Below are 14,556 nucleotides of genomic sequence, written 5' to 3' on the forward strand. Positions count from 1 at the left end.
ATTATATTTCCTATACGGGTGGTCGGATTTGGATCGTTCTTGCACAGATTGACTCGTTAGATCTTTCTTAATTTTATTGAGAACGGCCAAAAAACCATTTTTGACAAAAATCTTCTCATTATTACACCACTTGTACCCAGCCGTAATATAATACAGACTATACGGCGATGATAGCTCATTATTGGCGAGAACCACCGTGTCCCCCCCACCGTCGAGCGGCGGGCGGCACTCTCTTCGCTAGAAGGACCTCCGGGGTGCGACGACGCAGCGACTATAGGTCTGCAGCCGCGGCGAGTCGGCGGCGCGCGCGACCCGACGCGACGACGACGGCGGAAGGCGTCGTTATTAATGAGACTGACCGAAACACAACAACAACGTGACGACTGCGATAGGTACCTACGCGATATTATTGTTGCGCCGCCACTATCGCGCGCGGTAGTCTGTGCCAACGTGCGATTATGTACAAACCGGTGTTGGGTGTCGTGTTCGTTCTCGTCGCGTTTTCGGCACATCCAGCGTGGTCGTCCGACGACGACGCCACTGCAGCAGCCACTGCCGAAACTGCAGCCGTCGCGTCGCCCGCCGACAATTCCACGACACACGACGTAGTCCGAGGTAAGTGCAAAAAAAAAAAAAAAAATTTTAAAAAGTCGGGCGCGATACCGTATAGTGGTGCGCCACGATATTATGGGGGCCGATCGGGTGACCGGTGAAAATCGGCTCAATTATAATATAATATTATTTAGCTGCACAGCGGTGAATTTTTGGAATACAACCCGAACGCGTTTTTCGATATTTCAAAGTACCTACCCACAGCTATACTTTTTTAAGCCATTAAATCGCATAGCCGCATAGGTATATTTGTACGTGTATTTGTACAACGCTACGAAATCTTTCCAAACAAACCCAATTTTTTACAATAAAATAAGTATAAATAAATACTATTGTAATCGTAAAACGTTTTTAAAATGCTTCTGAAGTAGGTAGGTAGGTACTTTCAACTTTGGAAACATAACATAATGTGATTTCCAGATGCTGACATCATAATATTATAATATAAAATATTAGGTGTTTACATTCTGGAAACCCATAAAGGTATTTTTCTTATTATATTTTCCAAAGTAGAATATAATATATAATTATATATATAATTTTTAATTCATTAGTTTTTTTTTTGATTCACAAGCATATACTGCCATATATAGTAGATATATAGTTCAAAATACGACCATATAGAGTTATACACATAAAGTTATACTACAAAGGTATTAGCTGTATGGTGATCGCGATATTCATCGGCAGTTGGCACTCGGTATGCATAGTTTTTATCGGCTGTATACCATAGTTGTGTTCCAAAGATAACTAGGTACAAAAAAAGGTCTCATCCGAATTGAGCCTCGGGATTTTTGTTTTGCGTTGTATCCGAGTTGCGGCCGGATTAATATATACCATTTTAAGATGGGTTTAATGTCGATCATACCTATAATATTCAGTGTACGAAACGTTCGCCAAAATATTGAATTAGTTCACGTTTACGTTTTTATTTTTTTTTCAAATGAACATGTTCACGTTCACGTTCTTTGAAAAAATGAATGAAGTAAATTGGTCCTTCATTTAAATATTATAATAGAAAAATGTTGCTATATAAAATTATTAATCAATATTTATACATATTTATTTATTAAATTTAATATTTATAAATAAATTTAAACTTCTTAAATATCGTTCAAATAATTAAAAATATAAACGTCGTTCACGTTTGATTTGAAAAAAAAATAGTGATGTTCACGTATTATTCACTAAATATGAACACGAATCACGAACGGTTCGTAAACGACGTTCTTTCCAAACACTGATAATAATATTATTATCGTTGCCCCTTTAATAATAATGATTAACGACAGTTGACGATCATAATATTATATAATAGTTTTTAGTGTTTTTAAGGCTTATAACATATTATAATATTATATTAATGTTTTATTGTTTATAGTCTTAAGAAATGTCTATCATATTGTTATAAACTTATATTACATCGTTGACCGTTTAGTAACTGAAGTTACAAATTAACAAATTTGAATTTATAAAAATAATATCAAACAAGTTCTTAGCAGTTCCATAATATTTTTCAAAATTTTTAATAAAAACTGAAAACAAGTCATTTTTAACATAAATAATTAAAAACATAATAACATAATAAAAAAAATTGTGATTGCGATTCGGAGTAATTTTTACAACGGGACGCAATACTAGTTGGTCACCCTTTTTTCTTCCACCTAGGATTTTGTTCCTTTTTCATTCGTTTGTTTGTCCCACGCAACGTGTTTCAAAATAAAATCGTATTATTGCAATAATTACATTACAGGTAAAAATGTGTATAATATAGTTTATAGAGAATAATTTAGGCGGCAAAGTATTTTTTTGTATTAACCGATTTTGCCGGGAATAGTGTGGTTTATTTATTTATTTTCTTTTTTATCACTGTGATCACTCTCGCTTTTCATAAACCAAGTTATTATTATATTTTTTGTTTGCGTTGAAAATACGATTAAATAGTAAAAATGTTTTTTTTTTGGCGTCGTTTCGTACATATACCTGTATAAAATATAAATTCTTATTCCGGTGGTTTGCAGTTCCGCCGCCCGGATTAGCATTGAGTATTCAAGCTTCCGCAGAACGTTTAATTATCGCACGCGTGTCTTAAACGAATGGCGTAAGTATTCTAATATGCGCAAAAAAATACAGTGTAATTATATAATATCTATTACCAACAAGTTATTTATTTTCATTCATGTTTTTTCTACATCTGAGTACCTGCGTTTTTAATCAATATTTTATATTAATAGTTGTTTTTGGACCATATTGCAAATACCTGTACGAATATACGCATTTAATATTTAAATTTTTCAGCTGAAAATATATTAGAATATAAATGAATCAACACTATACTTCATCATCTTGAAATTATAAAAGTTTTACTTTACCAAAAAATATTACTTTAGGACATGCGTCATTATAACTATTATGAATTAATATCGTTAAAATAATTATATTGTTTGTAAGTTAACACTCAATTTAGTAAACTAGCACAACAACATATTTATCAAAAGCGCACGACATAATATTAACAAATATAATAATATTAGATATGTAGGTACGTTTGTATAAATTATACATTTAGAACAGAATTAATACTTACAAACTATAGGTGTGTGTATAAGAACTGTAGTTAAGTATATGTTTATTAGCTTATTACTTACACAGACGACAGACTAATTTTAAACTATTAAGTGATGATATAAGTATGAGTGCAATAATATCAACATATTGTATTGTATAGTACACGTTATTAATTGAATAGGTAGGAACCTATATACCGACTACCACTAACCACAGTTACAAATCGTTTTACAACATTTTATGATAAATTTATTTAAAAACAATTTAAAGTATATTAATATTCTATTATGAGTTAGGTACTATTTGAGTTTTACAGTTATAAAACAAATTAGTGTGTTATGAATCATAACTTATCATTGTTAAATTGTTCATTATATTGCTTATAAGTTATAATATTATAATATTTTTGTCTCTACACCATTTTGTGTATAGGCTATACAACTGTACTGCACTACTGCCGTACTGGCTAGTGATTACTTGTGTAGTATAAGTAATAACTCTTCAACCATAACGCAATTTGGTACCTTAGGTATAATAATATGTAAAAATATCTTCCGTTGTTCCATCTAAGGCATGAGTGAAGTTATTAAAAATGAATTATAATAATTTTTAACGACCAATGCTTTCTTTTTTGACACATGTTACATGTAATAATTCTATGTACCTACAGCGTTCAAACATTTTTGGTGAAACTGACATGTACGAGTAGGTGCTTAATGCACACTTCAATAATACTGTACGTACCTAAACACAATTTCATTTTATTTCTAAATATAATAATACGGGCTGTGCTTAAACACTTTCCTCCCTAAGATAATTATTTAAAGATATACAATTCCTCGTTTATGAGTTTACGAGTTAATTTATAAAAAGGTATAATAATACTTAAATCTATAACAGAACTTACAGTAATTTAAATATTAATGGTTTATCATTTTTTAAACTCAGAGTACTTATTTAATTTATAATAAGTCTATTGTCTATGCATATGAATATTTTGTATCTATCGCCCTTCCCACATTTTTATCATTCCTAGATTTGCCACAGTATTTGATGTATGCGTAGGTATATGTATCGATTTACCAAAATGTCTATCGTATGATACTATTTAATAGTAGAACGTAATAAAAACCAGTCAGAAAATCTAGTTCCTTTAAATTCGGCCTGGGGCTAAGTATTGGTAAAAAAAAAAATAAAACCTATCAAGATTATTAATTGTATTGACTATTGGCAATTTATACCTCTTGTAGAGCGTTCCTCAATGTTTTTTATAATATCAAATACTCGTAAACGGCGGTGTACAACAAATAATCGTATTTACAATTGCATTAATTTGCATATTTTATTAACTTTTATCACCTATTCACGATTCACCCATTTTTAAATAGCCAATAATTGAATTGTAAAAATAAAAAATTATCTATCTGTTAATAATATTAATAATTATTATCTAGTCGTCATTAATAATTATTATATAACCCTTATAAAAAAAATAAAAATATATTTGCAAGACCCCTTAAATATTTTTCGAGTTTCATTCATGAATAAGTGTTTTTTAAGTACCTACGTTAATAAGTTCAACGAAAATAATTCTAAATAAAGATGATAGGAAATCGTATAATTCCATAAATAATAATTAATTCATTAATTATGGATTATTATTTGTACTGCATATTTATGTTTCTTGAAAAGTATATAGGTATTGTTTTAATACTTCGTTTAAAGTACCACTATCCCACACAGCATTTGGGAAATGATAATATTTTGTGAATGTCTTAAAGTGGTTGAATAATGAATAATTGACTAATAATATTTTATAAATATTTTCTTCTAATGATAAAAACATTTTGTACTATATGATTGCATAAAAATGTTGACTTAATATTCTTATAAAGTTTCAGTGAAAATGTTTTTTGAAAATATATGATTAAAATATTCTCAAATATATGAACTTTTGGGCCAAAGAATATAACTAAGATATTTCCTAATTATTTACGCAACTTTTTAAAATATTTTGACAACTATATTATTTTCCTGAAAATATTTTTACCATAGTTAGGGAATATTTTATGCTGTATGGGATGTAACGGTATAAATTAAATGGGTAAAAAGTTATTGAACAAAACAAAAATTATAATATTCGATTGACTATTAAATTGGAAAATGTATGTATATAATTCAATTATATTCACGGGAATTTCATTGGATTTTTATTTGAAAATTAGAGAGCATATAATATGAAATAAAAAACCTACATACTTCACGTTTCTCTGTGTACTACCTTCATGGTGACTGGTTGGTATGTATACCTATCTAATATGTATGTAGATCTATACTTTTAAAATAAACCATTTGTGATTTAATTATTGTTATTATTAGTGTTGATGGTAAACGATTACCATTAAATTAAACATTTTATGTCAGGCATATTAAAAAAGTATTTTGTACTTTTGTTTCTTGAGGTTAAAAACCTTGAAAATTATTTCCGGTTTAAAATCTGGAAGTATGTTGTTAATATAATATGAGGGTATGACTGTATCAGTAATATACTCGTATGTAGTACAAACGAATAATATATATTGTAAACAAAATACCAGTATACCAGTTTAATATGTAACCGTGGGCAGTGGCTAGTGGTGGTCGATGGATATAGGTAGGTATACGGTGATTCATTAAGCATGGTCACCACCATTTTTTTCATTTAAAAATGAATTTATTCAAAATCTGATTTTTAAGTATACTTAAGGATCATATTTCAAATATACTATTTGGAAATCCCATGTCATTTAAGGAAAATCATGGGCAATAGAAACATTAGAAACTTATTTTTCAAATGAGACTCACCCTTTTCGAAAATTAGTTTTTAAATTATTAAAATTTGTGTACTTCGGATAATACTCCATGATAATAGGGTTACATGGGGCTATGATTGTTTTTAAATGTTATTACAGTAATTAGAATTAATTTATTAAAACTTTTAATATTTGAAAACATTTTTAAGACTAGATGCGTGATAGACTAAATATTACGTAATATACTTTATATTTTATGTGAAACTATAATCAAGAACTATTATTTTTAGTGACTACATACAGTTTAATAACTCGGAAACTACACGTTCAATTTCGATTTCAATTTCGACTCATCAAAATGTATTTTCTGAGTAACAATTTGAAGAACAAAATGGTGAAAGAATAAGTTTATATTGCCATAATATTCTCTTTAAATGGTGTAAGAAATCTAAATAGATGGATGAAAATAGGGTCTTAAAGTGTAATTAAAATTCTAAAATCAGAATTTTATAATAATTGAATTATTAGAAGAAAAATTGAGAGTGAGAAATAATGAGCATGACTGGTGAATAACTCAGTATATTATGTAGTATGTACACATTATATTTCCAATATAAATCTCGTAATAAGCCAGAGAGGACAAAGTGTTTTTGTCCACCGAAAATTCAAGTATAATATAGTATAACTCAAAACATATTATTGGCAAGATTTGGAACGGTATGCCCCTGTAATATAAAACAATATTATTAGTAAGATTATATAATATTGCGATTTTATACGTATTTAATGCTGTTCACTATCTAGTAACTAGTCGCTATTATTTTTAATTAAAATTCAAGAACATAATAAAAAGTATATAGGTAGTAGGTAGTCATTTTGATCGTTCGAGGCTTTCTTATAATAAAATATAATTTGAAATCTCTATTAACTAATCAGGACTGAAATAGAGTACGACGCCGTAGTATATTTTAATTAATGTTGATAACTTGACGAGAATATTTAAATGTTTGTTAATATAGGGTTTGTTTGTCGGTCAGTCAGCCTATGATATTACCAAGTATATTTGATTATATTATTGTGAATAAAGTAATTTATATAATAACCTATATTATAAGCTATTTACGTGGAGCCTTGTTTTAAATTTTCAATCCTTAGCCATAAAAGTTAAAGATTTTATACATTTTTAACAACAAAATAATTAATAAATTATAAATTTGATAAATGTTGTCAACATTTTAACTTTAAATGCTTATAAAAAAAAATTGTGCCTACGTATTTTTAATATTTTTCAACTGCTATTAGAATGATATATCAGGAGCCTTATATTAAATTTTCACGCTTTTTTACCCAACAAATAAAATTAGAACATTACACAGTTCTACGGGTTTGTATAATTGTATAAGTTATTGTAGTAATTATAAGTTAAATTTACATGATATTAAGATTTAAGATACTTACAATACTTACTAAGACAACTAAGTGTATTTTATTGTAAAGTTTTAGTTATAGCGGCCACTTGTAGCAGTAGCCAGTACAGAAGATATTATAATCTTTTTATAGCTATTAGTACCAATTTACATAGGTTACATTAAATCATTTTAATTTCATAAAATATTAAAGTCCATACAATTTTGCCATTTACAAAAAAGATGTAAACGTTATTTCGGAAAAATATATTATTATAATAAATACTTTTTTTTTGTATAAAATATTATCATTAACTCTTTCGTCAAGCTAACTACCTAATGTGTTTCACAGTTGTTTGAGTTAAGACTGGACATGACACATTCACTTTTCAATTGAGTACATATTTTAGGTGGTAGAAATGTTTTTTTTTTTTTTTCCGTTTGAACCGACAGCAAAGGAGGATCTGTGTGAACACTACTACTCCTCTGCTGCCATCGTTTATTAAAGGTGGTAGAAATGTTTGGGCACTTTTAGTGTTCCTAAACAGTTATACATCAAACGGATCCATTTTGGGGTTTTTAACCTTATGTCTAGAATTGTACCTATTAATTCCCACTTACTATTTAATATTCATCACTGCAGAATATACTGCTATGTGTATATCTATTTTGAAGTGTTTGACTTTTTTTCGAGTTATAATGAAACCATTTTTGTTTCTTAGTCAAACACCTTGAAAATGTAATACAAAGTTTCTCAGAAACTATTGTTACAACATAAATCCAGTAACTATTTCTTATAATAAGCGTTTGAAGTAAGATATTTTACGAAATTGGATAGTTAGTAAGTATATTAGCGATAGATGGCATATGTTTTAATTTAAAATGAAAATAATAAATAAAAAAATAGATCAATAATATGATATTATAACTATAAACAGATCCATCTTACCGTCTTATACTCTTATCTATAGCCACAGCCCACGAGTGTAAAATTTAAAAACTTTTATTAGATTACCCTTAAAAACTACACTTTTGTATGACGCACGTCGCACGAATATAATCAATTACAATGTTTGTAATAATGATTCAAGAGGTTTTAAAATAATTAACGTTATCAGGGTTTGTTCGAAGCAGATATTATAGTTTTAGGTCAATTTTTCTTACCAACATTGATACAAAAAATATTTAGATATAAACTTTATTTGAATGCATTGTTGACTATAATAGTTGTATGGTTAATAATATTGTAACAGCTGTAAATCAATTTTTGTGAGAATAATAGAAACCTGTTATGAAAAGTAGATATATTGTTTGAATATCAAAAAAATCATAAGTAGGTGATTATTAATATTATATATATAAGTGTTGAATAAACTCAAATTACACTAATAATAAACCAATTTGTTTAAAATTAATTTAAACAGTACGGCACCCTTCAAATTAAAATAATTAAAACATACCTAATGGTTTACGATATAATTAGTACTTGAATCAATAATCAATTTATGAATATTTTTTTTGTTCAAAATTATATTAAAATTACGCAAAATTATAGGCGGTGAAAATTAATAGCATTCCTTGTACTGCGTGTTGTATTGACTCAGAAAAACCTAAATACCTACTTAACAATTATATTAATATAATGTGTATTGTGTATGATGTATAATACGTATAATTTATAATAGACCATTGTTTATAAAATTCAAAATAAGATTCAAAATTGAATTAATTGTTTCATAATTCAAACTTACTGTTAAAAGAAATCTACTTATATTATTAATAACTGTGACGTATATAGGTACAGCATGTGTAAATAAAAAAACAATTGATAAAATGTGTAAAAAATGTTAATTGAGAGCAATTAAAAATAATCAATATTGTAAAGTGTAGTAAAAAAGGTAATATATAATTACCTAAACGAACAATTACTTAAGAATAAAAAATATCAAAAATGAAATACCTAAATGTATAAAAGTTTCAAAATTGAATTCGTTAATATACTTAATTCAAACATTCTGTACTTACTTAAAAAGAACTACGTTTTATTATAAGATAAAAAAATGCACAGTTTCACTTGATTAATATGGTACTTAAATATGTTAAGTTGAATACTTGAAAATATATTTTGTGATCAAATATTATGTGATCAAATGTTTTTTTGTTTGGAAAAATGATACTATAATAATAACCAGATAGAATAATTGAGGGTTGGATACGAAGTATTAATTGTTTGCTTATCGAATTATATAACATTATCTAGATATTATTAAAAGATTTAATAATAATATTTTTCATGGAATAATTTTAACAATGAAAACACCAACAACTTTGAATAAGGAAAAAAGTACGTCTAGAGCTGTCTACATCTTATTTGGTTCAAGTATATGTATCTATTATATTACAAACTACAAGTTAAAGTAACAAAGTTTGCTCTGTTGTATAGTAGGTGTCGAAAGTACCTCGTAATAAATTGTTGAAACTTATAATAGTGGATATGTTAAATTTGAATTCAATGATTGCATACGGAAAACCATGGTGAGTGGGAGACTGTCTTTCTGCTGCAGCCTATATTTCTAATTTTCTAAGGATATTATATTATAATTTATTAAAATTTTATTTATATACAATATAATTACATAAGTGATTTATTTTTGTATTGACAGTATGGGTTGAATTAATATTTATCAATATAGTTGGTACCTTTAATATTATTGTATTTCTAGTTGTTATTACTTATTACATACCATAAAAGCATACAGGCTTGCGCAGGGGGGGGTGCCGGGTATGCCATGGCATCCCCTACAGAGTTATCATAACCATGCAATTTTTAGTTGTAAATGTTTTGATTATAAACTACAATCATGAACTAATATAGTTCACAGTACCTATCGTATCTTAGTTTAATAATTTAAATATTTTGAATATTTTTTTATATTATTTTCTGATAATAAAATATTGGGAGTTGAGACGAAATCAAATATTAATTAGATTTCATAATTATATTTTTATAATCACCACAGGTACCTAGATATAATAAAATAGATTGGTAACTCATAATAATATAGTTGAAATCAAAATCGACCAGTTTCGTGAGAATGCGGGTTTTATCACCAGAACATTCAGGTCCCTGCGGTATTGCTTATTTTCACACTATCTAGGTACAACTATCAAAGTTAAAAGAATTTCGATTAATTAGATTATAATTTTTCCTCATTATTAAATTATTATAATAGATCAAATGTCTGTAGGTTTTTATACTGTTACTTTATTAGAATGAAATCACAGTATAAAATTTTCAAATTAAAATATCTAAAACCAATAAATAACATAAATAAAACGCATGTTAATTTTTTTCGCATTATATGGCAAGTTATTTAAAAATTAGAGTAAATTGACCTTTTATCAAATCTAAAGGTAAGATTATTATCTAGGCAACCTCATGGGCTTTTTATTATAATTTAATTTTAAAGCGAGTTATGAGTATTTTAAAATTGTAAATTGTTTGTACATCTTAAAATACTCATAACTCGCTTTAAAATTAAAATATAATAAAAAGCCCATTAGGTTGCCTAAATAATAATCTTACCTTTAGATATGATAAGAGGTAAATTCACTCTAATTTTTAAATTAATGTAGCTGCACGTGTTCCGCTGAGCGTAGAATTTGCTATGTTACGCACTTGTAAGACGGAGACAACACATGCGGGTATTACGTCATTTTAAGAGTTTTTGGGGAGTTATTTTTTGTATTAAGCTACGTATATTTAAAAATACCGGTATAACCTGCGAAAAAAGACTGTGCACGCCTATGCAGTTACAATTTAATACCGGCGTACCTACCGTAGAGCGTTATGACTAGATTCGCAGTATAATATATACCTAGTAAAAATAGCTTAAAATTAATAAAAATATTTTTAACATTTTTTACCAAATTATGTATAGTAAATAATAATTTACGTAAAAATGTTTCAAGTCCCTACTAATATAATTTTTAAATTTAACAAAATAACTTAAATCGTTTTTTTCTATTTAAATATCAAATGTTTTAAACATTTGAATCTGAAATATCTATAAAATAATTTTTACATAATATGCATTTTTAATATTTTTAGTTTGCAGTAAGAACAATTTATAAGGAACATTGTATAATGTTTTCAAGCCTTGGCTGTTAAAAAAAATTAAAAATATTATACAAAACCTGATCAACTTTGAACTTCAAACGCTCATAAAAAATCAAAGTAGCTTTACGCTTAAATTTGTTTTTTAATCCCAGTAAGAAGTACTTATGAGGCGCCTTGTATTAAATCATCAAGCTTTTTGAACAAGTAAAGGTATTTTTATCAATATTTATAAGAATAAAACTAAAAAAAAGTCGAACATTTTAATCCTCACAAATCAAAAAGAGCCAAAATAATTTGAAAATTTCATTACAAATATTTTGTGTCAACTACATAATATATCTACAGATATTCGTTTTTGAATAACCGTAAAATAACAAAATAAATAGTGTTTGTGGAAATATAATTTTTTTTTAGTTTTTCCGATTATTAAGAAAAGTACAGAGAATTTTTACTTTTAATTACATAAAAACCAACTTTGAACTAGATTCAATTTTTTACTAAATGCCATCTCGAAAGCATTTTTAATTCTCCGGAAAACATAAACACATATAGATACAATTAAAAAAAAACCTCACCATTGTAAAACGAATACTTACATTCATAGTCCCACTCAGAATTTAAAAAAATAAAACGTAATACTCTATGAATTTAATAAATAATCATAGGTAAGTACCATATAATTATCCATAATGTTCAATATTTTATTTCAAAATAAAGAAATACAACTGTGGACTGGACAAGGTTACGGTTTGTATTTTGAACGTAGTATTTTAAATATTTATTAACTAAATAGTTGTCTATCAGTTATCATAAATGTGTGATACATTTCATTGTTATGAACCACCTACTCCAAGCACAAGCTTCATTTTTTGGAGAGGTTTTTATCATATGTAAAATTAATTTTGTACATGCATTGTTTTCTTTGTTATACGATGATGAAATATATTGTTATTATTATTTGTGATTAAATAATTTGCACATACCTTCATAGTAAATCTTTAGGTCAATTTTTGGAATACTGAGCATAACTGAAAAAGGTAATGCTTTTCAAATTATAATATAGAATACTTTTAATATTCATACTTAACTATTATATTTTTGAAAATGTTATTTCATCTATACGATGGATAGACAGAGAGAGACAGAGTGAGGGGGGGGGGGAATAAATGAGAGAGAATGTGTGTGGATAAGATATACTTACTCGTACTTTTAATCTCACTTTCATAAAATATTTAGTTCTTTGTTTATTACATTTTTCCTAAGATAATTTTTATACAATATTTTTTTTGTTTCTAACGACGAACATAATATTATAATTGTTTAAAGACATTTTCTAGTAGGTACAAAAAATGCTCCAATAATCAACTTTGAGGGAGGTAGGATTGTAGGAAATTGTAAATAGTTTGTACATTGGGTGGACAAAAGTAGACATTTCCCAACACTTTTTAATATAAAACCAAAAAAAATTACGAAAATATATTAAAATTGTAATATTATAATTAATACTAAGGGACTATAACCCCCTAGAGCGCCGAGACCCCCTGTTGTTCTACACCAACCCCCTGGGGTTTTGCCCCCTTACATCTTGAAATTATGAAAGATAAAATATACACAACTTTTTTTAATAATAAGTACTTATTTAATTAATAACAATAATAGTGTATTTATTTTTGATTGCCATGGGAATTATATTATTTATAAGATAAAAATATATACAACATTTAATATATTATAATAATAGAGTTAAATAATTATTTAGTAGCCAAAGTTACTAAAAAGTTACACCGTTTCTGCCCAGAATAGGTTTTCAATGCAGGTATATAATGATTTGGAATTGAATTTGAATTCAACACATCCATTACAGTGAATATTATAGCAACGCGGTAATTCATGCTGTTTCTTATCTATTTTATTATTGATTACACGTTTATATTATTTGAAATTATTTTTAAAAATGTATGATCTACTAATAAACTATAGATTAACTGTTATCTTGTTTTTCATCAAACAAATAATTCAAAATGTATTGTTTATAGCTTTTTTCAAGTGACAAAGCTCATACGATATCATATACGATGTTGTAGGTTTACTATTCCGCTCTTAATATTAGCAGCATCACCGGTCATCAGTCATCAGTATAATAATGTTATTTATTTTTGTTCTACCAGTCATTGTATTTTTGTACTTTTTAAAATCATTTGTAGTTTATCGAATCCAATACTGTGATTTCGAACCTCAAATATCGATGTGCATACTACAGCTAGTGATACTACTGATACTTACCTTTGCTGATTTTCCCACCAGCCATGGCCACCACAACGCATTATGTGACCCTACTCTGTTTCATTACCATTTTAAACAACTCAATTACTTTATAGGTGTGTACAAAAATACACAAAAACAATGAGCAGACAATTGATTTGTTAAGTTTCAAGATTGTGGTTGCCACAGTAAAAGCGTATAATACACTTTTCATTTACGGAAACTAGAGCCATTATTGCAAGGACGACATAATAATATACATACAACCAAAAGCGGCTAATTTATACTCTTCTGGAACAAATTACACGTCTTCGCGAGTGCGGCTTATTTGTGCTAATTTTTTCATATTGTCATTTTTGAATAATGCCACCACTGGGACATGTTAATAATAATTATGTAATGTTTTACCGACACATATATGTCATTGTGTAAGTTTTCAATGGAAGCTACAATTAAAAATTAAAGAGTAATTTTTTTAAATTTCATGGTACGTTAAATATTTGAATTGAAAAATACATGTATGTATAGGTACGTATCATTTTTGTAATACAAATAAACTTAAGTAAAAACTTTATTTGAATGCATTACCTAAAAACCCATTATCTTTGAGTGTTCACAGAAATATCAATAGTTGGTACCTACCTATTAATGACACTACTTATTATATTATTGTTTTGTTCTCTTTATTAAATATTATTTACTTTGTTCGTAATAGTTTATGTTCTAAAATTAAAACTAGGATAGCAGTATAGCACTTGTAATACATTTATTGATGATACAATAAAATAAAATATAG

The 14,556-nt window shown here is 27.3% G+C and overlaps 1 protein-coding gene across 2 annotated transcripts in view; it reads left to right on the forward strand.

The window, feature by feature from the left end:
* The first annotated feature begins 300 nt into the window (after positions 1–300).
* The window catches only part of LOC132948265 (sodium/potassium/calcium exchanger 5-like), a 37,865-nt gene continuing 23,609 nt past the window's right edge, over positions 301–14,556 (forward strand). For both annotated transcript variants that reach the window (XM_061018670.1, XM_061018671.1), the window contains exon 1: positions 301–615. In XM_061018670.1, the coding sequence (XP_060874653.1) occupies positions 459–615 (157 nt within the window). In that variant the 5' untranslated portion in view covers positions 301–458. The remainder of the gene's footprint in view (positions 616–14,556) is intronic.

This window comes from Metopolophium dirhodum, chromosome 7, assembly GCF_019925205.1.
Source record: "Metopolophium dirhodum isolate CAU chromosome 7, ASM1992520v1, whole genome shotgun sequence".
Classification (NCBI taxonomy): Eukaryota; Metazoa; Arthropoda; class Insecta; order Hemiptera; family Aphididae; genus Metopolophium; species Metopolophium dirhodum.